The sequence below is a fragment of the Lycium ferocissimum genome, chromosome 7, assembly GCF_029784015.1.
Source record: "Lycium ferocissimum isolate CSIRO_LF1 chromosome 7, AGI_CSIRO_Lferr_CH_V1, whole genome shotgun sequence".
Classification (NCBI taxonomy): domain Eukaryota; kingdom Viridiplantae; phylum Streptophyta; class Magnoliopsida; order Solanales; family Solanaceae; genus Lycium; species Lycium ferocissimum.
In genome coordinates this window covers 53,114,859-53,141,027 of record NC_081348.1, presented here as the reverse complement: position 1 = coordinate 53,141,027, position 26,169 = coordinate 53,114,859, and the positions used below count along the sequence as shown (strand labels likewise).

General features: G+C 34.7%; 1 protein-coding gene and 2 pseudogenes across 2 annotated transcripts; 2 read left to right on the top strand and 1 right to left on the bottom strand.

Moving 5' to 3' along the window:
- Positions 1-681: 681 nt before the first annotated feature.
- On the bottom strand, positions 682-6,814 carry LOC132062324 (uncharacterized; annotated as a pseudogene).
- A 628-nt stretch (positions 6,815-7,442) lies between these two features.
- On the top strand, positions 7,443-10,965 carry LOC132062973 (ankyrin repeat-containing protein ITN1-like). 2 transcript variants are annotated; one of them, XM_059455426.1, is made up of 5 exons: positions 7,443-8,095; positions 8,911-9,099; positions 9,281-9,367; positions 9,650-10,101; positions 10,237-10,965. In XM_059455426.1, exons 1-5 carry the CDS (start codon positions 7,606-7,608, stop codon positions 10,858-10,860), a joined length of 1,842 nt encoding a protein of 613 aa, XP_059311409.1. In that variant the 5' UTR covers positions 7,443-7,605; the 3' UTR covers positions 10,861-10,965. The 2 variants fall into 2 exon arrangements, with proteins under 2 accessions (XP_059311409.1, XP_059311410.1); XM_059455427.1 differs by lacking the exons at positions 8,911-9,099; positions 9,281-9,367.
- A 2,913-nt stretch (positions 10,966-13,878) lies between these two features.
- Positions 13,879-20,653, top strand: LOC132065655 (protein NRT1/ PTR FAMILY 2.7-like; annotated as a pseudogene).
- Positions 20,654-26,169: the final 5,516 nt, after the last annotated feature.

The window sequence follows — 26,169 nt, the reverse complement described above, 5'->3', positions numbered from 1 at the left end:
TTTCTATACTATACAATGATTCATTTTCGTACCTGAGAATTCGTAGCTATACATGCATATATAATGTTGTAGTGAGTATTATAAATATATTTGTATAAAGAAGATATATGTAGGTAATCTTTAAGAAAAAGTGAGATTTATGATCTTGAAAATTGAAAAGATTACATGTTACAATAAGTAAAGGTGACCGATCAATCGTATACCAGTTCTCTTGACACTATGTACATATGTTAGAGCTCAAATAGTTATAAGTAGGGTAATTTATATAAACAACTATAGTTTCTAGGCTTCTAACCAACCGTAGCTACTGTTTTTGTAGTTACAATTCATAGCTATGTTTTACCTGTTTCGCATGTATTTGAGTGTATTCAAATACACAATTCAAAAAATACAGTCAACCAAATACATATGTGTATAGATCAAGCGAACAATACATACAGTCAAATACTCTACTTTGTCAAAATACAGTCAGCTACATATGTATATGGATCAGTCAAACAACACTTACAGTCAAATACATCTAGTTTGCCCAAAAATATCAGTCAGCCAAATACATAAACTGTGTATTTTAATACACTCGGATACACGCGAAACAGGACATAGCTACACATTGTAATTACAAATACCTTATAGCTACGGTTTGTAATAAAATTAAAGTGAAGTTATTAAACTTAAATATCTCTTATATGTTAGCTACACCATGTAAAAATTTCTTATAAGTAACTATTCATAATAAATGAAGGTGGGAGAGTATATCATGACTTATAGTAACACTCGTGAGTTACGGCCGCATGAAGTACGGTGCTTCCATCTTCCTTCATCTAAGGGTGTCAGTGGGGACGGGACGGTCCCGGTCCCGCCCCGTGTCCGGCCCGGTCCCGCACCGGATCATCCCGGTCCCGGTCAACAATGGGGGAGGGGGACAGGTAGGGGGGCAGAAGGGTCGAAAAGTCCCTGTCAGGCCGGGTCCGGTACCGGACCGGCTAACCGGTCCCGCCTTGCCGGAAAAGTGGCAATTAATTTTTTTTTTAAGGCTGGTCAGCCTTTTGCCCTTTATGACCGTTGCCAAATTGATATTTTGGGACTCCAAACGGTCTGATTTTCAGCTGTTGGAGTCCCTTCTCCCAAAAAAAAAATGCCACAATCCGAATTCTAAACTATAAATACCTCTTCATTCTATTCATTTTCACACAAATCATCCACCAATTCTCTCTCTCTATAATATTTATTATCAATTATATCTCTCTCTAATATTTGGTGAAATATTATTATTATTATTATTATTATTATTATTATTATTATTATTATTATTATTATTATTATTATTATTATTATTATTTTGGTGAAGTGGGCAATATTTGAATTTTGGAGCAACTTTCAAGCTTCGAGTAACATAATTTCAATTTCAACGTTTACGGTTACGTCTGCTTTTATGCAGACATTCGGTACACTCGTTCCATCCTTTAATTTATTTAATTCTTGCATTTTATTTGCGTGTTTTTTTCAATTAATTTTCATATTTTATTTTATTATACTTTGATAATATGTCTAAAAAAGTTAAGATCCCGGTCCTAGGTAAAACTGTCGAAATCCCTAACCTTTTTAGCCGTAGTAGTAAGGGTAAATCTGGTTCTTCTAGTAAATCTAAAATTCAATTTAGAAACAATACGGAGGATTTCACTCATGTTGATGAAACTGAATTTTTTATTCCTTTGGTTTTCCTCCTATTCCAGAAGATTTAGAATTACAAACTGAAGCCTTAGATAGAGCTTATGCTAATTTAGAATTTGATGATTTGGAAAATTTAGAAGTAGAAGAAGGTGAGGAATTAGATTTAAATGAGACACCTACTAGTCCCGTTACCGAAGCTCCAACTCAGACTACATCTCAGTCTGGAGCTAGTTGCCCCCCTATACCTCCTACTCGGGGTACGACTAAGGCGCAACGTCCTAGAACTAGTGTCGTATGGAAATTCATGACTTTAGATGAAACTAAAACTAAGGCTATTTGTCACAAACGTAAAGAAATTAAAAAACACGGAAGCGGTGGAGGGGCGGGTGGGATGGGTGATTTAGCTAGACACTTGGTAACATGTGTTGGAAAACCATACTTAGATGCTCGATTAGCAGCCGGCCTAAAAAACACACCGACCGGCGCTACTAGTGCCGCTCCCGGTGGATCCGTTGGGGGATCTAATATGGTCCAACAAACTTTAAATCCTTCTAACCCCGCTGTCACTCAAATGGCTTATAGTAAAGATAGAGATCGTGAAGAACTAGCTAAAATGGTTGCGGTTTGTGTCTTGCCTTTTAGTTTTCCTTCTAACCCCGGTTTTGTGCATTATGTTAGAGCTATGTATAACCCTACTTTTCAAGGCATTCCTAGATCCACTGTTAGAGCCGGCGTTTTTAAATTTCAAAGTGATTATTGTCAATATATGCGTTGTGTGTTCCATCACCTAGATACTAGACTGTCTGTCACTTCTGATATAGGTCGCAGTGTTAATGGCAATGATTATTTATGTGTTACGGCACATGGATTGATCATAATTGGAATATGCAAAAGTGTATACTTGGTTATAAATATATTGATGAGAAAAAAACTGGTTCTTATATTTCTACAAATGTTCTAGACATTTTGCAATTATATGGTCTTGTTGACAAAGTATTAACTGTTACATTTGATAATGCTTCTTCCATGACTAGGAGTGCTGAACTTATGGCTATAAGAATTTGCCCAATTAACCTTGATATTTTTCATGTCCGATGTGCATGTCATGTTTTTAATTTAGTTGTAAAAGATGGTCTTGATTTATTTGAGGCTCTACAAAAAATACGATATGCTTGTCAATATGTTTTTAGCGCTCATAAGCAAAGTAGAATTAATTTGTTTAAAAAATATTGTGTTGAGCAAAATTTGCCTGTTAGAAAAATTCCAAAAGAAGTTTGTACTAGGTGAAATTCTTTATATGAAATGCTACTTGTTGCTCACCAATATCAAAAACCCCTTCAATATGTTTTTAATGCACATCATTATCATCCCCATGAACAAATACAAGATAGTGATTGGAATGAAATACAAGGACTATGTATTTTTTTAGAAAAAATTTATATTGCAACAAAAGCATTTTCCGGTCAATACTATCCTACAATTGCACAAATGTTATTTTATATTTGTGGGCTTACAAAACTATTTGCGGAATATAGAGAATCAAACGAACATGAGGAAGCCATTGATGAAATGATTTTCAAATTTAAAAAGTATTTTTTTTTCCTATTCCCGATATTTATTTGATTGCTTGTATACTTGACCCGTCTTTAAAATTAAGAGGTGCTCATGCACTTGTCGACAAAATTTATTTGCAGTTAGATATTCCTCCTAATGAACATCCAAATGTTGAAGAGTGTAAACGTAGCATAGAATTAAAAGCTAAATTAATGTATAATAATTATAAAAATGAAGAAAGTAGAAGTGGAAATCAACGTCCTTCACAAAAAAATAAAGCTAAATTTGGCAATAGAAAATTTGATAGATCGATGGATGCTGCATGGCTTGGTATTGCTAATACTCAAAATGAAAGTGATCTTGAATCTTATCTTGATCAAAGTTTGGAAAGCATCACTGTGGGCGACGACGATAATGAAGATATTTTAGGATGGTGGAGGGAGCGTGGCAAGGCATTTCCATTACTCTCAAAAATGGCTCAAGATATCCTAACTATTCAATCATCATCAGTAGCTTCGGAGGTAGCTTTTAGCGCGGCAAGATTTCAACTCGGAGATCACAGACATTCATTAGCACAAGATAGCTTGGAGATTTATGTCTTATTCAGGGATTCGATCAACGCAGAAAGAAGAAATCGTGGGCTACCAAAATTAACCCGTCAAGAAGAAGAAGAATATGAAGAGATAATCAACACTAATAGCGATGATGGCATGGAACTTATGGACCGTCAAGGAGATATACCAATTCCAGAATTGAATGCAACGGAAGCGATACGACAATTAGAAAAAATGTACATAGATCCATACAAGTTTTAGTGTGATAATTTATAATTAACTGCTTAAATGCCTAGTTAAAACAGAACCCTTCCTAGAAGGTGGCTGTGTAGATTAGGTAATCTTATTGTAACTTAGAGACCTAATTGAAACAGAACCCTTCCTATAAGGTGGCTGTGTAGATTATGTGCTCTTCTTGTATTTGAGACTTTGAGTCAAGTTTTATGAAATTTAAAAGATCTATTTTAATTTTTGAATAAATAAACATAAAGTTCTTACTTGAAATTATTTTTCTTTACATAACATACAAAAAAGAATGCAATTATTTATAAAGATTATAAAGACTTGAAAGTATATTTATTAGTATGTAACAAATTAAAAATAATAGCCCTTAGAAGTTCAAAAAATAGCCGTTGTTAAATACATTTAAAGACTTTAAAGTTATAAGTTATAAAAAATAAATAGTTCTTACTTGAAATTATTTTCTCCTATTATAAAATATAAATACCTAAAAATAAATTGAAGTCTTTAAATTTTTTATAAAGACTAGAAAATTTAATATTAGCTAATAAGTTACCAATTTAAATGTTAAGTTTGAAGTTTTATAAAAAAAAAAAAGTCCCGGCCCTCCGTCCCCCCCCCCCCTCCCCCCGAGGCCCATCCCGTCCCCCCTTGGAGTGGGACGGGATGGGCCCCCTAAAAAGTCCCCTCTAATCCCGTCCCCCCACAGTCCCGGTCCCCCCAAATTCCCACTTTAAGAAGTCCCCGTCCCGTCCCCCCCTGCCACCCTTACCCTCATCATAGTAAATTCATCACTAAAATCATTCTTTGCCAACAAAGTGAATACTTCTTTTTCTCCATTCATAGACGCAACATAAATTGGTGTCTCTCCCTTACTATTCCTCTCCAAAACAAGCCCACTCTCCAAACTTAACATTATTTCCACAATTTGTGTTCGGCCGAACCTAGCAGCTTCATGCAAAGCTGTATTTTCATTATTATTTTTAGTTCTCAAGTCTTCACTACTCAATGACCGTTCCTCGATAAGTAATTTTAGCACGGTCACATTCCGATGAACAGCGAGAAAATGGAGAATTGTGTCGCCGCTATTATTGATCGGCGATACAGCTTCTCCTCTCCAAAAATCGCGTAAAATTTCAATCTATTTTTTATCGTTACATTTTGCTGCTGTGTAAGCTGCGGATTCGCGATGACTTGTTGAATTGATGCATTTTTTTGCTATTATAACTAACTTAAATATTTTAATATGGTTACTGACTCTGCTACTTTCAGATGAATCATGAATAAATTACTATATTTGGTTTAAACATATAAATAAGTGTTGTCATTTGGAATAAAATATTAATTCTACTGCAAGCAAGATTAATTAGGAATATTATCTACTGCAAGCAAGATTAATTAGGAATATTATTTGCTTTAAATGTTAATGTCTTCTCGTTGAAACTCAGAATAAGATTTAAGTATAGTGCAAGCAAATTCGGGACTCCTCACTCCGTGTGACACGATTAGGATTTTGGAGTATGGTGGTTGAACTATTTACTCCATCCGCAATTTATATCATATAATTTGACTAGGCACGAAGTTTAAGAAAAAATGAAGATTTTTGAAACTTTTGATCTAAAACAAATTATAGATATTTGTGTGGTTGTAAATCATTTCATTAAGGGTAAAAGGGAAAGGTTTAAGTTAAATTATTTCTAAATGTAGAAATGTATCGATCATTCTCTTTGGGACATACAAAAAAAAAAGTGTATCACATAAATTGGGACAGAGCGAGTAATTTTTAGCGTGAATTTGAATATAAAATTTTAATTTTTTTAAAATAAAATTTACATATTCATTAACTACATGAAATTACTATAAGTTTCTTCTCGTTGAAACTTGGAATGAGAATAAGTATAGTGCAAGCAAATTCGAGACTTCTCACTCCGTGTGACCCGATTTGGAGTATATATAAGGCTAACTATTTAATATTTAGTGTGAATCCGAATATATAATCTTTCAGTTTTTTTTAAATGAATTTAAATATTCATAGACTACATGAAAGTATTATAAGTCACAATAATTAATAATTTAAAATATTTAAAAGGTATGTGAAAAAAATTACAATAAAAGAAAAACTTTTTGACTCTCCAAATTATAATGGGGTCACATAAAGTGAGATAGTATTATTTGCTTTGAGAGTAAGTATTAGTCTTCTCATTGGTATAACATTAATTCTCTAGCTGCAAGCACATTTCTTTACCTTTAAAGCAAAAAATTAGCTGCAAAAAATTTCTTTACCTTTAAACACTTGCCATAAACAGGAAGGAATGAACGAGTGTTTTTTAAAAAGGTTAGTTTATACACTTACATGAAGTGCATTCAAATATCTTGTTAAAGTGATCATTCACGAATTTATAATTGACTGTTTGATTTGTTGTATTAAAAATAATGTGTATTGTATAATTTCTAAGAAGAAGTTGTTTGTTTACAAAAATATCCTTCACCTTATTTAGTAGAAAAAAGATTTGAGGGTTTGGGGGTATTTTTATCATTTTCATTGTTTTATCTGGGAATAACTAATCCTAGAACTATTATTCCACCATTTGGCATCGATAACCGGGAATAACTTATTCCAAAATTAGTAACCAAGCAAGGGATAAGGCAGTACCAAATGCATTACTAAATTTTTAGTCCGACAATATTTATGCTTGTCCATCATACCAACCAGAATAACTAATCCAATATAACTAATTCCATCATAACTAGTCTTCGAACCAAACGACCGCTAAGTGTTCGACAGACCACTGCATCACTTCTATCAGAGAAGATACCCTCTAAATTATGTACAAATATTGGATAGAAGAAGTTAGAATTTTATGTGTTAATCTTGTATCAAAATTCTGCAACTCTAGAGTCTAGACCAATATATATGAGATAGATAAATGTATTTGCTTGCATATTAAATACTACCAGTAAATATGAGTACATAGCAGAATTCAGATTCTTTTATGTTAAACAACAAGTTCGTTGAGACATGGGCTGTTGGATTTACTTGTGCATCTCAATTGTTCGATATATTGACGCAACTACTTTAATGCTTGACATCCACTCTTAACCAAATGTCTCTGCTTCTGATACCTGGGAATGAAAAAAATCCTGTTGGGAGCGCTGCCCCCAAAATGGACCCTGCAAAACACGATCCGTATTTAGTCGGGCTCCAATGCAGGTACCAATACCGGGTGGGAAACAAACAAAAAAAAAGTTGCATGTTTTTCATGGGAGCTGTTAGTTTGCCAACAGATTCCTGGGGTTTGGGGGGGGGGGGGGGGGGGTAGAGGGGTGCTTTTTTATTGATACAGATAGTTTAAAGATGTAGTTTATGCTTGGAGTGTAGTTTAGGGATATTTCAGCATGGCGCCAGACATAGAGCATCATGAGTATTACTTAAATAATTTACGTAACAACTTTCTTAAAGATAAAGGGATTAGCTTGTGGTATGTTGATTCCAATTGGAAGACCACTTTAAGACAAATTAAATTAAGTACTAATATCTGAAAGTAGCAGAATCAGTCTCTAACCATACAAAGAATTTGAACAAGTTATGGAAAGACAATGGTCAATTGCAAGTCGCCAATCTGCAGCTTATACAGCAGCAAAGGGTAACGATCAGAAATCTTTAGAAATCCTACGCGATTTCTGGAGAGAAGAAATGGTCGCGCCCATCAATAATCGTGGCGACAGTATTCTTCATTTTCTTGCCATCGGGGGAAATGTGGATGCACTTAGATTACTTATTGAGGAAAGGCTGATGAGCAGTGAAGATCTCAAAATCAAGAATAAGAATGGGGATACTCCTCTGCATGAAGCTGCTAGATTTGGGAGAAAAGGTGTGCTGGAATTGATATTAAGCTCGGGAGGGGACCTTGTCTTGATGCGCAATAACTTGGGAGAGACACCGGTTTATGTTGCTGCAGCGAGTGGAGAGAAAGAAGTGTTCATTTTGTTGGCACAGCAAAATTTTAGTGAATTCACTGTGACGAGGGACGATGGAAGCACTGTTCTTCATGCTGCCGTAACTCAAGAGTCTTACTGTAAGTGATCTTCAGCTGTAATGTCTTTTCACGCATTCTCTGAAATGTTTGGATAGGAGAACTTGATATATGACAGAAACATGCATGGTTGGGAACTTATTTGTATAACTTTTGTACACAATCGGGTTAAAATAGCTTACAGGAACTGGTAGCTCTCTATAGTTGGCCCAATTCGGTAATACATAGAAATTAAAGCATAAATCTTGCTATAAGAAGTTAAAATGCACTGATAACATAAAAATCAGTTACATGTCTATAACTTAAATTCTATCTCGTCCATCTAATTTTAATATAGGACGAATTTATATCATCCACGAGAAGTATTGAAATAGGATAATAATTATTGGTGGTTCATATTTTCACATTGATTATATAGTTTTGCCTAATTTTGATTCTAAACCTTAGATCATACATTTTAATAGCATTTAATTTTTGACTTCTCACAAAGGGCTGTTTAAAAGTATGTGAGAATTTAACTTATGACCTTTCTTTCGATGAATTCTGTCCTTAAGATCCTCAAACCTCCTCCACCCACTATAATCCTGCCAAAACTATAACTCCAACTGGTTAGCTATGATGGTTTTGAAGGTTTATGTCAAGTTTGTTTGGTGCCACATAGAGTTTAACTTCCCTTTTTTGAAGAAAAAATAATAATAAAACCACCATTATGTGGCTGAATTCTACTGGAATGGAATTCAGTAGAAATCAGAACTTGGCTACAACATACTCTAAGATCAAAGCTGTAGCTGAACCTCATGGCCAGGCTGAATATTGATGAAGGGCCTTTTTTTTTTTCCGCATGAAACGGGAACCAGACTTCGCATTATATTTGCTGAATCTATATCCTGAACTAGCCAGCAAGCATGATGGAATGGGTGCGACTGCATTGAACATATTGGCTACGAAGCCCTTCTCTTTCAGAAGTGGATCATCATACATGTTTGGTCAAGCAGGCACTACGCCTTTTGTTCCTATGCAGATGGTTGAAACATTTATCTACTTATGTAAGTGTTCCCCGAGATCAATATTCTTTTTCAAATATTTGAATAACAACAAAAGAGCATTTATTAAATACTTTATAGAAGGCTTACAATTGCTGATTCTGATCGACTAGCAGTTTTAACTTTGACTTAAACCAAAAATATGACCGGTTTCTCATATTGGGGATCTCGTGCCATGGAACAGGCATACCAGCAATGTATGTGGAATCAAGAACTAATGCAGCTGTCTTCTCTAAGAGAGAAAGGTTTTCATTGATCAGCCTTTTACTAGGTAGGGTATTTCTCCAATAGACACACACACACACACACACACCCCAGACTCCTCTTGTGGGACCACACAAGGTATGTTGTTGTTGGTATACATAAAGGTTAATTACAGTATAACCTCATTGATGCAAGTCTCAAGGTTATCTCCTTCTATTTAGCTGAGTATGTATTACCTAGTAATTGAGTTGATCAACATCTGAAAATTGAACGGATCGTGTTAATTTCTTTGTCCTGTTGTTAATTTCATTCTCTCTTCTTGCTTTTTGGCTGCATTTTCCTTTTATAGGTAATGCATGGTTAGGAGAGATTGATGATGCAAAGCAAAAGCATATCCTTGCGTTAAAATTAGCACAAAGATTGATAGAGGAAGAAGATTGGAGCTACTATGCAGATAGTGTGACAAATCCGTTAATACAGGCAACAAAACTTGGTATTGATGAGTTAGTCGTGGAAATTATACAAAAATACCCTCAAGCTGCAGAAACCTTGGATGAAGACGGAAAGAATATATTGCATATAGCGGCAGAGAGAAAAAACAGGTTCCTATTTGATCAATTTCTGAAAAAAGTAGCTCATAAGGACAGGATGCTTGCAGATATCGATCAACAAGGAAAGACCGTTATGCATTTTGCAGCAAGTGTTGAGTCCCCATATAGATTTTCTATAGGGGAACCAAGTGAAATGACAGGGGGTATAAAAGCAGTACTGCTCATGATGTGGGGTGTGCTTTGGTTTAAGGTACTTTTCCTACTTCTGTTTCCCTTTATAACAATTACATACCCTCTAATTGATTTCATAGAAAAAAACTTTCTTAATATTTTCCAATTATAGATTTGCCGCTTATCTCTTATTCAGATGAATTTGTTTTTGAAGCGCGTAAAATACTGTGTCCATCCACGTTTGTGGAGTCTGAAGAATTCTGAAGGCCTGACTGCAAAAGAGTTATTCGAGAGAAACCATTCAGGCATACGTAAAGAAGCAGAGAAAACAATCAGAGACTTAGGGAATTCAGTTCTCATACTGGCTACTCTTCTCAGTACAATAAACTTTGCTGCAGTTTTTACAGTCCCCGGAGGATTTGATGACAAAACTGGCCTACCTATTCTCCTCAACACTGATGGTACTAAGTCAGAGTTGTGGATGTTGATGTTTTTCTTAGCTGCAGCTCTTTTCGATTCAGTATTCACTATGGGCGCTTTGCTTTCGTTTCTTCTCTCCAAGTTTGACTCAGATGACTTTTATATTGCCATTCCATTGAAGATCTGTGGTGTCTATACTTTTGTGTATTACTCTGCGGCATTCACAGTTTTGGCCGGCATTCAAGCCCTTAATCTTGAGAATATATTCATGAACAGAGATGTCTGGTGGCTAAGTTTTTTTATACTTTGTCTTGCATTTCTTGTGGCCTTAATATTTGTAGACATGTCTTATCTCGTTTTTGATTATATGTACCATTTCCTTCGTTATTCACTTTCTTACAAGAGGCAATATATGTAATGCGAAATACCATTTGTGATATCATGCTGCAGATAGCCTTTTTGTTTTTCTGCATAGCCCATATGGATTGTTGTTCTCGTTCTTGACATTAATTCGTCATTTTCTTGTACAAATTTGGCACGGGCATAGGCCGCCTAGAACTCTGAGATGTTGTAGGGTTGGTTTCCTTCCCATTGAAACAGTTCAAATCTTTCCGTGTGAAAACACTACTATTTAGGTTTTTCCCACCGACATTCACTGAAAATAACCACTGAACATTTTCCGGTGCGAAATTTCAGTAGGAAAATGATGATTTTTTAGTAGTGCCTCTTGATTATCCACTGATACTGCAGTCTAGTGTAAGATTAGTTGGACAGTGTATCCAATCCATTAGTCTCTTTCACAATTCTCTTTCACAACTGCCTAGCAAAGATGCATTCAGTGAACTAAGTGTTCTTTAGTCTCGAATCCTGTTTCACACATCACACAATGAGGGTCAACATTGACACTTCACCCCCCACCCCCCACACCACCACCCCCAATCTCAATAGTCTCTCTAGAGTGCTCTTTGGTCTTGCCTAAATTTTATACATCAAGTGTTTCCACTCAACTCTTAGATGGTCCTCTTAAGAACTGCAAATGCACAAGATTGCCTAAATTTTATACATCAAGTGTTTCCACTCAACCCTGAATTTGTTTGCTTCTAATATTTTTCTTACCATCCAACATGCTCATTGGGGTATAGGTATTTGATCACAACATAGATATTCATAAATGAAGTGCCTTAAATACTTATCCCTTGATCAATTTTGTTTCATGGTTTTTAGCCCAAGGGAAGCAATCATTCAACCACTACTGATCAATCCTCATGAAGAAGCAATTATAAAAGAATTTAAAACATTAGAAAACTAGAAGCTCATTTGAATTTGCTGATCATAAATAGTTGATAGGCATTGTATGTTGATAAGTACTTTTAAGTGCTGAAATTAATTTTATAAATAAGTAGTTATGTGTTTCGATAAAAAAGTTGAAATTGATAAGAAACAATTGAGATGTTTGGTAAACCGGTGATACTGTAATAATTTTTTTTTGGTAAAATGATTAAAATACCGTTAATTATTTTTCTGCAAGAAATTAAATTATAAATTCTATAGTATCTTTGGAAGGAGAAGAATGAATGACAGTATAAAATGGAAAGGAACTTAATAAGAAGCTTTGTTTTAGAAAAAAGTTTTTGAGAATTAAAAATAATATTAAGAATAAAATAATAAAAATTTTGGTCAAACTAAAGTTTTTATAAACTTAAAAAAAGTTATAAGTTAAGGGTGATTAACTTATGGCTTTTACCACCAAGGATGTTGTGAAGCGGATGGGTTGTTCCTTCCTTAACCAGAGGTCTCGGGTTCGAGCCCTACATCTGAAAAAATTCTTAGTAGGGAGTGCTTCCCCCAGAAATGGGCTTTACCCGATAAGAATCCGGATATAGTCGGACTCTAATGCGAGTACCGGACACCGTGTGGAATAAGCACTTGACTTACTGCCCCCGTTTCCATAGTAATTAATTGTCCTTTAGCTTTAAGAAATTGTCCCACAATGATTGTTGCTTTAGGAATAAAATTAAAATTGACAATTATTTCCAATTATATCCTTAATATTAAGGAAAAAAACACAATATTAAGAGGAAAAGTCAAATTACTTTTATTAAATAGAGATAACTTAGTAAACTACTTGTATTTATTGCTTAATAAGCGTGAAAAGAGCTAAAACAATACTTTATGTGCTTATCAAACGCCTAAATAAGCCAAAAAATACTTTGTAAACCAGTTTGACCAACTTATAAACTTAGCCAACACACTCTAAGAGTCGAAAGAAAGCGAGTCAACTGGAAGATAAATAAGGTAACTATTGTTGGGATAATGAATGTGGAAGATAAATTAAAAAGAAAATTTCTCCAATGGCCTATCAAGATCTCCAACAAAGGTAACTCTTAGCAGTGGCGGATCCAGAATTTTGAATCAGGGTGTTCGGAAAAACAATTGAACCAAATTTTGCATTTGTTCAGGGTGTTTAAAAGTCAATGTATGTACATAAACACGGAAAATTTATCCTAAATATACACTGTAATTTTTTACTCAGGGTGTTCAGGTCCCTGAGTCCTTACTACATCCGCCCCTGACTCTTAGTAGCTCTGTTGGTTAGCTACCTGAATTTCACCTTATTGGTGAAGGCTCGATTCTCCACCTTATAATTTCCTTCTTAATTTCTCCTTCCCTACCCCTAATTTGTTTAATTTTTGTAAAAAAAGATCTCCAACAAAGGCCCCTCTATGTCACATACCTTTGTCGCGGATGACCTCACTCTCATGACAAGAGCTGATGAAAAAATTTGTAAAACAGTAGAGACAGTGTCATGAGACTTGGGTCATACTATTAACCATGCCAAGTCAAAAAAAAAAAAAAAAAAAAAAAAAATCAAAAACCCGTAAAGGATATATCCAGGATTAATCTTCAAATAAAAAGCGGTTATGATTTTTGAAAATACTTTGATTTCTCAATATTCCATAAAAAATAAAAAAAAAAATAAAAAAATAAAAAAAAAAAAGGGACTACCAATTCGTGATAGATAACCTTCATGAAAAATTATTCGATTGGAAAACAAAATTCTTAAATATGGCAGGGAGAACAACTTTAGCAAAGTCATGTTTAAAAATAATATACCAACACAGGTTATGCAATTTATCAACTTGCATTTGGGGAACAACTGATTCCAAAAAAAGCTCCATCTAATCAAATGGGACACCCTGATCATGGACAAAACAAATGGAGGGATTGGAGCTAAAAAAAACAAAAACAAAAATCTGGCCTTTGTAATGATGCATATTAAGTACTATTAGTATATTATCTTGTTGACCGAAAAAAAAAAAGAATCTCTTACATCTTTGTATTTATATTATTTTTATTTATAAACAGCGGACCAGGAAGTCTAAGAGAAAGTGAATGAAAAGGAATAAATACCTACAACACAAATCCTTAATATTTTGGGCAAAAGAAAATGTTGAATATCATGTTAGTTAAGATATTCTCTCTCTTATCTACTTCTACTTTATGCGTTATAAACTCTTTTTATACTGGAGATGGAACTGAGAATATCATTTTTTTTTCTCCTAACCTTACAAGCCTTCTTAAAAGTTCTATAAATAGAAACATAGCATTTATTAGAAGTCAGCAGTATCTATACTAAGACTAGAGGCTAACATTATGGATGGAGAGGCACAAATATTGACGAGCTCAGCTGGACATGGAAAACGAGGAGGCTGGATCACTTTCCCTTTTACTATAGGTCTCTTTCTCTAATTTCTCTATGTTGTGTGCGTATATCTTGAGTGTGTGTATATATATTCGAAAAGTAATATACATAGTATAATGGTACTAATGGTTTGTTGATTTTTTTTTTCTTCAATTTCATCCAACTCCATTGGAGAGGATGCATCTTTTATTAATCAGTCAAAACGAAACAGAGGATTGTCTTTCTCTAACTTCTATGATCAATGGTTTGTTGATTTAACATATTAATATTAAACTGTGTTCATCTCATCTAAAAATTTAAGCTTCTATTTGGCTATAAACTTGAAGTTGAAACTAGAAACTTGAAAATTTAAACTTTTGAACTTTTGAAGTAGTGATTCTTGAAACTTGAAGTTGTGCATTTTACTTGGAAAAAATCTAAAGTTTTGTGGAAGTGAAATTTCTCCCAATTTATGAAACTTGAAAATATTTTGAAGATAATTTTTTTAAATCTGATCAAATTTCATGACCAAACAAATATTGAAGATAAATTTTCAAAATTTAATCCAAAATCTATGGCCAAATACTAGCTAAATTGTTAAGTGAAAAGAGCATAGGCGGAGCAAGAGGGAGCAAGGGGTTCGTTTGAACTCCTTCACCGGAAAATTACACTATATATATATAATTAAATTACTTTTTAATGTATATATAGAAGATGTTGAATCTCCTTGGTTTCTTGACACGTTTATTTCCTTATTTTTGTTGAATTCCTTTAATAAAATCCTGATTCCGTTATTAAAAAGAGTACACTTTTATTTACTCAATTACAACTTTCAATAATTGCAGCAACGACGGCGGGGTTGAACATAGCAGCAGGAGGTTGGATGACCAACCTGACAGTGTATCCAATAAAGGAATTTGGAATGAATAGCATTGATGCTGCACAAGTTTCCAATGTTATGAATGGCTCTGTCAGTTTTGTTCCTGTGTTTGCTGCTGTTCTTGCTGATTCCTTCTTTGGTTGTTTCTCTGTTGTTTGGATTTCTTCTTTCATTTCTCTACTGGTAATTTTTTCTCCAACACTGTTCCCTTTTCTTTTTATCTTTTTGGTTTCATGTTAAACAAAAGCAAAATCAGAATTTGAAGTTTGTGGGTTCTGAACTAGTCACCTAACGTATAACTCATTTTAGTAATTGGGTTCGAAATGAAATACTCCTTCCGTCCCAATTTATGTGATATAGTTTGGCTAGGTACGAAGTTTAAGAAAGAAAATAATACTTTTGACTCTTGTGGTTTAAAACAAGCCATAAATATTTGTGTGGCTATAAATCACTCATTAAGGTTAAAATGGAATTTTTCAGTTAAATTATTTCTAAATATAAAATTGTATCATTCTTTTTTAAAAGATTAAAAAGAAAAGTGTATCGCATAAATTAAGACAGAGGGAGCAAAAGTTATTGAGTTCATCCGAACCCGTTGGTGCTACACTTGCTCTGCCTGACGTTAATCAGCTGGTTTGCCAGATTCTTGATACAGCTTATGTAAATTTTGAAATTAAAAAAAAAAAAAAAGCGTTATGTCTAATTTCGGCTTAGTAAATTTCACAAATGATCATATGACTTTCAGTTTATTGTACCAGTCATTAAATTACTTTCCGTAACACAGGGATTTCAAGTATCAGGTGAGCTCTAAAATGGGGGTTTTCTTTTTTATTATTTTCTAGTGGTGGCCCTGCAGATAAGTTGATTAATGAAGTGTCGGTCTCTCTATTTGCGTTTCGAGGGTCAAGTTTGTCATTTTCTATGTATTCTATTTTTCTTCCTATGATATATAGACGGGCAATTTACAGGATTGTCCTTTGCTAGGGGTGGTCTTTAATTTTTACACTTTTAAAAAAAAAAAAAAATTGTTTTTATTACATAGGGGGAAGAGGAAATGAGGAAGGGAATTACAATATGAGGATTCGAACCCTCACCAATAAAGTGAGAGTTAAGGTAACCAACTAATTGAGGTACTAGATCTCTACTACCCCTCAAAATGGTGGTCTTTAAATTTTACCTTTTATGCTGAAATTTTGCCTTCAGGCAGAAATTACATTGTACAGGTAGAATTTTGCAAAGTCAGCCTTGCGATTTTTTTTTTAACTGAGCTGAAATTCGAACCCATAATCTCGAGGTGTTAGGCGAGGGGTAAAACTTAAAGACTATCAATTTGAAGGACAAAAATTAAAGACCACCCCAAATTAAGGACAATCCGCGCAAAAAAGATATATATACAGACATATGGCTATTAAGGGGAGTGATCGCAAGCCTAGGAAGTGGTCCCAATCTTTGTCCCGATCTAATCGAAGAAATTGCACGATTTGTCCTTCAAATGGGCTGGTGCGCGCTTTTCTTTTTTTTTTTTTTTTTTTTTTTTTTATTATTATTTTTTTTTTGTTGGTTGGGGTTGGGTGTGGGGGGGGGGGGGGGGGTTTCGGGTCTTAGGGGGGCCATATTTGGGGAACGTTGCCCATGGCTAAAACCAACCAGACTTATTTATGAATAATAACTACTTTATTTTTTTATTTAATTTTTGTAGCTTTATTTTTTCAAAAATTACATTTCATAACTGACTCAGTAACTTTTGAAATAACTACGTCATAACTACCTCTAAGACTTATTTATGAATAATAACTACTTTATTTTTTTATTTAATTTTTGTAGCTTTATTTTTTCAAAATTACATTTCATAACTGATTCAGTAACTTTTGAAATACATGTACCTCTTTATTCTCCCTCACTACATATTTAAGTTTTATCATCTTTTCCAAACCCTAAAAAAGTTCTCTCTCCTCTTTCCCCTTCCCCTCACTGCCGCCTCTCTCCCTCCCTTTCTCTATCTCCAACCTCTATTCTCATTCCCCTCAATTTCATTATCCCGCGAAACCTTCTCGTCAATCTCTTTCGAAATTTTCTTCGTCACTTGTTTTTTGACGAACCAACCCATCTCTTTTTCATCTGCTATTTCTTTTTCTTTTTTTCTTCCCCTTTTTCTTTGGGTATAATTTTACCATTAGATATGTAGTTCTAGAATTTGCAAAACTGGGGTCATTTGTGGAACTCCATTATAACCACCACTACCGACTTCAATTTCGGACTAGTAATGAAAATAATAATCAGTTGGTTGAGATTGCAATGGCACAAGACACAGTTGAAACAGAGGGCTAAATCTATAGCGAGTGAAGTGGAGAAAAATTTGTCTACGAGTGACGATAGGGGGAGAAAAACGGAGCGATCCTCGTTTTGAATGTTAATGCAAAAGTTTTTTCTCCAAAGAAATAAAAATGAATCTCCGGGAAGGAGAAGAATATAAAAGAATGGGTGACTTTAGCCTTTCTCAAGGAAACGGGGGTCAATTAGTTACTACTAATCGGTATGCACTTCATTGATAATGGTGCTATTCTACCGCCCCTTTGGCATGAATCCAACGCATACCCCACTTCCGATGAGAGTTGTGGAGCTTCATGCTCACCAAGTGTTTGATAAAACGTTTCAGTATATTTCAGTATATTTCATTGTATTTCAATGTATTTCTAATTTATGAAACAGTTCTGATATATTTCATTGTATTCCATTGTATATACACATACTACAATTTTATATTTCTTAAACAATCAACTATATTTATTGTAATTCAGTGTATATTTTTCTGTATTTGGAAGTATTTCTAAAAGTTTGGAATGGAGTAATTTGGAGAGAGAAACGTGGGTTATTATGGAACTTCAACAGTTATGCGTCATACATGGTTTGTTTAATTTGACTTACCATTTAAAATGAAAGAAGAGAATCGTCCATAAATACAAATTTTTTTTACTCGCTGATTTTGTATTTCGGTTGTATTTCAAAAATGCGAACTCACGGATTTTGTATTTCAAAGGTATTTCCCTATATTTCAAAACACGAAATACAACCAAATACAACAAAAACTAGCTACGGTTTGTAAATATAGAAAAAGTAGTTATAAATTGTTAGAAGCTATTAAAAGGTAGCTGTTTATGTAAGTTTCACTTTAAATTAACTTTTGTCGGTACTAGGCCGGTTCCATGATGAGCCTGGAAGGAAGTGGTCCCTTGTTGGGCCGGTCTGGTGAGCCCATCCCCTGGAACCCATCCCTTCCGAGCCAGCGAGCCCCTGCCTCCTTCCCTAACCGGGGTATATCTAGTCCTGGTCATGGGTTGGTTTCGGGCCGGTTACACAAACCGCCTTACTTGACAACCTTATATAGATATAATTAAATTATTTTATAATTTTGGTGCAATAAATTGAAAGTTGAATGATTATACCAATTTTACTTAAATGACTTTTCTATTGTCTGATAAAACTTTTTTGTCTATCCTGAGGACCATAATAATTCATCATTTGCTTAAAATGAAACTCTATGTGATTATCTGACTTTAACTACTCTCACAGGGCATAATTCTCTTAGATTTAACAGCAACCATTGATACACTAAGGCCTCAACAGATATGTAAAAATGATTCAGACATTTGCATGGCACCAACAAAAGTTCAATTTGCCTTATTATATGGAGGTATCACCTTGGCATCTATTGGGTTTAGGTGACATGAGAACTAACATAGCAACTATTGGAGCAAACCAATTTCGTGACCCAAAGTACCAAAACATGTTTTTCAATTGGTTCTTCTTCACCATGTACATTGGGACAGTAATTGGAGCCACAATTATTGTGTACATAGAAGACAATGTGAGTTGGAAATGTGGGTATTTTGTATGTGTGGCTGCTAATTTTATTGGTTTTGTTGTTTTCTTGGCTGGAAGTCGCTTTTATCATTGTGCTAAGCTTGAAGGTAGCCCTTTTACTAGTTTGGCTCGTGTGATTGTAGCAACCATTCGAAAAAGGAAACTTACAATTTCCCAAGAAAATTGGTATTATGGACCACATGTGCAGTGCTGATCAAACAATGTCAATTTCCCCTTCAAGAAGCTTTGGGTGAGTTCCTTTTTATCAATTTTGAAATTCATACACTAGTACGTTATCTTTTTTCTTGTTTATTGTTTCCGAGGTGGCAAATGGACGACTTAAGTCAAACCTGAACGAGTCAAAAAGAAACAAACTAGTAAATGGGTCATTATCGAATTTGTCCAAAGTTTGGTTGGGTCAATTTTTGGTCAAGATGAGTCAAATAAAGAGTCCTAACTCAATATGTCCAACATGAAATAACCTTCTTCTCCTTTTTTGTGTTACTTTTTTGAAAAAAACAAATGCGAAAACCTAATGGATTAATAAGTCCTTCCAAATTAAATTTCCATAATTCACTACCTCTAAATTTGATTGTGTAAGTTTGGGATTATTTGGACCCGTTTGACCTAATATCTTGATGTGTCATTTCAGTTCAACCAACAAGGTCACAACTCAACCTGTTTAAACTTGGGCATGTTAGACAGTTTACTAAATAATAGGTTAATTTTTCGACCTCTATAAATCGGAATTCAAAATATGTATTGATCTCTTCACTTGTGATGCAGATTCTTGAACCGTGCAGCGCTAAAATGTGAAGGAGACGTTAAACAGGACGGCTCAATCGCTAAACCATGGAAACTCTGAGCAGTAAGTGAAGTAGAAGACTTCAAAAGCCTAATGACAACTCTGCCATTGTGTTCATCCAGCATATTTCTTTCTACTCCAATTGCAGTCCTAATTAGCTTGTCTGTTCTTCAAGCCTTAGCCATGGACAGACACTTAGGACCACATTTTCAAATCCCCGCGGGTTCAATCCCCGTCATTGTATTGGTCACCACCTCAATTTTTCTACCAATACTCGACAGATTTCTCTATCCCAAGTGGGAAAAATTGATTGGCCAATCCGTCACACCCTTCAAACGAATTGGACTAGGGCACGTGCTCACTTTTATTGCCTTAGGAGTGGCAGCATTGGTCGAGTCAAAAAGACTACATGTAGCACATAATTCACACAACCTTAATCAAGGTTCCAGTAATATTGTGCCTATTTCTGTCTTATGGCTCGTGCCACAACTAGTTATTATTGGGATCGGAGAGGCATTTCATTTTCCGGGACAAGTATCATTGTACTACCAAGAATTTCCAACATCCTTAAAGAGTGTCTCAACAGCCATAACATGGTTAGTCGTTGCCATTTCATATTACTTGGCCACTGCGTTGATTGATCTCTTTCGCAGGGCGACTAGTTGGTTGCCTAATGACATAAACCAGGGGAGAATAGATAATTTTTATTGGGTGTTTGCCGTGATTGGAGTGTTGAATTTTGGTTATTATTTACTATGTGTTTGGTTCTACAAGAGAAAAAATGGGAACAAGGTGGTCGATCATGGGGCATCCAAAGCTTCCGACAACTGATTTTAGTATGGCTCGAGTATGCAGTGACAGATCCAAAATTTAAATGCTTGGATTCTGAAATATATGTCTAGTTCTATCTATATGTAGGTTTTTTTTTTTTTTGTGTGTGTGTGTGTTTGTACTTCCGAATCGACAAAACCATTGTTGGATCCGGTACGATAAATTTGTATATCGTTCTACTTTTTTTTTTTTTTTTTTTTGGAAGAGAGAAAAGGGGATTAGAAGGTGGGAAATCCAACTCTCACCAACAAAGTGAAAGTTCAGAGGGCCAACCAACCAGACTTAAAAGATTCCCCAATTCATTCTAACTTATTTTGCACTAAATCTTTCTTTTCCTGGAACTTCGTGAGATTGGACAACATAACAAAAAAAAAAAAAAGCACAAATCAGGTAGAGTAATATCTCTGAAAGTGCCTTTATGATCTTTTTGCAATTTTGGTCAACCCATGGTCAAACTTCATTCATGGAATCTAAATTTTATGAATTGATGTTTGAATTGAGATAGAACACGAAAAGACTTGACTCGCGCATTCTGAACTCCTTCATTCTTTCTGAAATGGGAGAGTATTAAACAACGGGGAAGAACTTGGGCAATCTCTCACAAGAATCACAACCTTTATTTTCTCTCAAAAGAGTTGCTTAGCAATGTAGCACCGAAGAGTGCAGTGAGATGGATGAGATTTCTTCACACTTTATTAGATGTTTCGAATTTTAACGCGAAATGAAAAAGAACAAATTATACATTTGGCCGGTTGGTTAAAAAAAACAATTACATGCGCTAGCATACTTAAATTATACACTAATTATGTATAATTTATATATATTATTCGTATATTATACGTCTACCGGCTATTATTTTTGGTGGACGGGCTATAAGTATACAAATCCCAATGAAAAACTCCTTATAGAGAGTTCTCCCCTTTAATGGGCCTTAAACGTGTGATGCCAATTTGAATTAATCGGATTAGTAAATTCAAAATACTAGATAACAACAACAAAAACAACAACATACCCAGTGTAATCTCACAAGTGGGATCAGGAGAGGGTAAAGTGTATGCAGACCTTACCCCTACCTTGGGCGGTAGAGAAGAAATTCAAAACACTAGATGGTTATATAAAAAGAAATTAACATAAATAGCCGTCCACCAAAATAATAGCCAGCAAATGTATATTTTTTGTATACTAATGTATAATAGACATAAAATATATTAATATACATATTTTGATACATAATAGTGTATATTTTTTAAATATTTATCTCACGAATGTAATTGTTTTGGGCGGTCCAGCCAAATGTGTAACTTGCCCCGTATAAAAAAGAAGTCATAGTGGGCTAGCAAGTATATGTTTGATCTCTCTGAAATGTTGGTGCGAGCATGTACCCGTGCAGAGATTCTATCATTAGTGATAGTTAGCAAAAGCATTTGAAAACGCACTAAAAAAAACATTAATCATTTGACAGCAGGTTCTGGGAATATTTCAAAGCTAATTGCTTGGGGCAATGATGCTTCTTCCACTATCAAAGATAAATGGGTATTGATGCTGTGCTGCAAAAAAATTGTAGTGTTAATTTGATGTGGCTGTCACTATCAGCATTTAAGTACTTTCAAAACACTCTTTATGTTTAAACACAGCCAGAGATAGGCATAATACATAAACAGACCCTCAAACTTGAACTCAGCTGGCAAGTATGTTCTCCAACTTTGAAGTACGTTATAGACTCCGCAATGATCATAGAATTTTTTAAATTTTATTTTAGCTAGCGCTTTTCTTCCTACATGCTATTAAAAGGTAGGGTGTTACGGCCCAAAACTGGGGTGGGAGGTGGGAGGTGGTTGGCACTTGACACAAACTGTTTGTCGAGCGAACCTGTATCTAGCTAACTGATAGATAATCTAACTAAGATGTCTGAATTAACAGGAAGGGCCAGCGTAATAATTAACATAACCGAAACATCTGAGTTCGCAAAATGCAAAAGATATACTAGTACTGTCAAACTGACTGACTGAGCTATGTCATGAGCCTAGTGGGTTTTATCGGCTTCGAGTTCATGGCTCATCACATAAATTTAAATGCGATTTATCTATTAAATTAAGTTCAACTAATCTATTTCTGTAGATTATGCTAGTAGAAATGGATATTTGAGACTGATTTGTGATTCAGTTTTAATAAGTCATATCGAGTCTGATAGATCATTAGATCCTTATCATAATATTATGTATCCAACCCTACGATGAGAACTTAATTAAAGACCACGAACGGCACGAACTATAAAGACTTAGTAGTTGTTTCGAAATTTCTTTGAGAAATTACATAGCTAGTCTTTTCGTTTATAACATCAAATTATTAACGGTTTTAGCAAAATGTATGTTCAAACAATTGCCTGGACCTGGGAGGTTATCTTCTCACGTGGAAGATCTACCATTTAGTAGTAGTAGATATTTTGATATTGTCGATAATTGGATTTTTGACGTAGGTACGTCCCAACCTACCCGTGTAGATTGAAGAATGAGTAAATTTGATATTATCAACGGAGGGGCGGTCCTATGTGGTTTCAAGTGGGTTCATATGAACCCATTTCGTTGAAAAATAACACTGTATATACATGTATATTTAATCTGTTCTTAAAAAATATATATGTATATACAGTGTTATTTATATAGTTCATATATATTGAACCCACTTGCTAAAAACCTAGGTCCGCCACTGTAATATCAACATAACCAATTCCTTTAGTAGAAGAGACCTAATTTCTTCCTTGTTCCAGGGGCGGGCCTAGCGCCCCTAGCGTGTCAAACTGCGGGTTCGGCCGAATTCAGTAGATTTGGTTCAAATTGTTTATTTGTTTTGAAAATCCACTGAATATGTATAGATTATTTAGAACCCATAACTTAAAATAATTAGAACCAAAAATTCATAAACTTCAAATCTTGAGTCCACCTTTATCCAGCTCGATATTGCTATATTGCTTTTAATCGGTCCAATTATCTCCTTCCTCATCTTCAAATTCCCCATATTTAATTTGTGTAGTCTTCTAGTCCAGAGTTAACTATTTATCTAGCTACTAATGTCTTCAATAAAGCCACTTCAGTAGCTGCGCTGTACCTTTTATGTTCAATTTTCACTTTGACTATAGGGGCATATACCTTTGTCAAAAACTTTGCCTAATATTTTACAACTTTATTAAACACTCAAAACTTCATGCATGACAATAAAAATTTTTACAACAAGATCCTAGGAGTGTATCGCAACGCATGTATACCATTTTGTTAACTTGAAATAACTCTTAATAGTATAATGGCTACCTTCAGCTCCCTTTGCTTGTAAGCCTTATTCATACCCCTCACGTTCCATGTAACTATCATTTGGAATTTGGTGGGTTTGGGGGGTGTGTGTTTTGAAATTATTACCACCTCCTCTCCCAGTGCTACTCTGCCCCACACCATTTTGTGTACTCATAACCACATCCTCAGGAGGTGCTATAACCTTCCCAAATTTCGGGCTCTTTGATCGAGTTTTGGCTAAAACCATCCCTGAATTATAGTTCAAACTAAAGATACATCCATGTTATCATAGTAAACAATAAACATCCCATAACTAATTTAAAAGTTGCAACAATCCTCCTTCCGTTAATTTTCATCAAGAAAATAACAACATCCATAACACATGCCAAGCCCGTGACTCTCCTCCCTTCCAAATCTCTGTGTTTTGTCCCTTCGTATCTCTAGCCTTCAGTTGAGCAAGGTCAAAAAATTGAACTTTTCTTTTATTATGAACTTCATAGAATATTCTAGATCAAAGTTAGACAAAGAAGCTCCTGAACAAGAACTGAAGCTAAGATTATTATTTTAAAAGTTCAGAAAATTAAGAGAAGAACTCGTCTAATCTAATTATATTTAACAAGGTGATAATGTTTATTCCAGGATTCCTTATTGGTTTACGATAATTACAAAACAAACGTAACAAAAGTGTTGTATTCTTATATGAAAGTGCAAATAAGACTATGCCAAGAAAATCAGAAGAGAATAGTGACTCATTAAAAGTAGCAAAATAATCACAAGATATTAAAAAAAAAAAAAAAAGATTTATTTTTTAGATGTCTTAGCAAGGAAAATAAAAAGAACGAGATGAGATATTTCTATTATTAATTTATTACTAAAGGGGCATTATTCAAGGAGATTTTTGAAATTCCGTAAAGATTTTTTCCCAAATCTGTCTGTTTAAAGTGTTCTGGAAGTTCTTGCAAAATATTCATTTTGTAGATATAATTGAAGATGATGTATTAAATTACTACTCAGAAGATGAATATGATAGTTTCAATTTCTGGAAATTCACTATCTGTATTTTCCTTTTTTGACGGCTAATGTTTCATCGTTTTTGTCTCGTATTTTCTTTCTTTCATTCTTTTTTAACAAACAGCATGCACTCAAAGGACTTGTTCTCATACTAATTTCAAGAGCTGCCCAAAAGTCACGTGCTTGGCATGTGTTTTGGTTGATGCTGTTAGTTTCTTGATAAAAACTAACGGAAGGATGATTGTTGTAATCTTTAGATTAGTTAAGGGATATTTTTTTGCTTACTATGATAACATAAGGATGTACCTTTAGTTTGACCCATAGTTCAGGGATGTTTTTTGTCCAAAAATCCTCTTTGATCTGCTCCTCACACCTTGCCACTCTTCAATACTCTTCCTAGCATCTCCTGTATTGACAACCACCCTATTAGACACAGTTTGCTTGTTCATAGGTTCCACTCTCTTTGGGCCGCGTTGAGGCACTACTACATTCTCTTTATTCTGCCATACTTACTTTGTGATCAGATTCTTTGGTTTCCCCTGAGGAATTTGTTGTTGCTGCTTTCCTTCAGTATATTCATGCCCAATTTGCAGGCATTTGGCACAGTATTTAGGCTCCCAGCCATTTGTTATAGCTTGGGTGAAAATGTTCCACTCTGGATCTTGAACTTTTACACTTTTAGGCTAGATAATTCATTTTTATGATTAAGACTTAATTCAAAAGCGACACAAAAGATATTAATAAGTTACATAGGTGTTCCTTTTTTTTTCATATCAAAATAGTGAAGAATTGAAAACTTTATCCACAATTCACTTAATTTGTTTTCTGATGGCTATCTAGGGGTAAAGACATTATGAAAAGAGAGTGTGTGTGTGTGTGTGTGTGTGAGAGAGAGAGAGAGAGAGAGAGAGAGAGACTTGAAGATGAAATGTGTAAGCTTTATGATAGAAATTCCTCCCCAAACATTTGTCTCCTTGCAAGGCCTTGTGGCATCCACTTCTACAAGCAATCTTGCAAATGATATTCTGGCCAAGCTTGTTGTCCAATCATCAACAAAAAGTGGGGCACCAAGTGTGCTACCTATGCTACTTATGGACTTCACCCCCCAACAATTGAGAAGAGGTTGGGTAGTTGCACCTACAATTATTCAATTCTAAGCACCTCCTCATACACATTAAAACTTTGGGTCCAAGACTTCATTACTACTCGTTTACTCCCAAGTGATTGTGGCCCTGAGTGTAGTATCTCCTGTTTTCTTCCATAGTATTGAAACTTATAACAAAATAGTCGTCACTATGGTAGAAAATCTGAGGTTTCACTTTTAAATTCCAGTTTGATCTCAAGAATCTCTCTACAACCCCTATAGTAGGAGA

Bases quoted from the DNA above. Each gene is read 5' to 3' on its own strand.
- LOC132062973 (XM_059455426.1), top strand. From the start codon at position 7,606: ATGGAAAGACAATGGTCAATTGCAAGTCGCCAATCTGCAGCTTATACA. The intron at 9,368-9,649 runs GTAGGGTATTTC...TTCCTTTTATAG, and splicing joins ATTGATCAGCCTTTTACTAG to GTAATGCATGGTTAGGAGAG. The intron at 10,102-10,236 runs GTACTTTTCCTA...TTGTTTTTGAAG, and splicing joins GGGGTGTGCTTTGGTTTAAG to CGCGTAAAATACTGTGTCCA.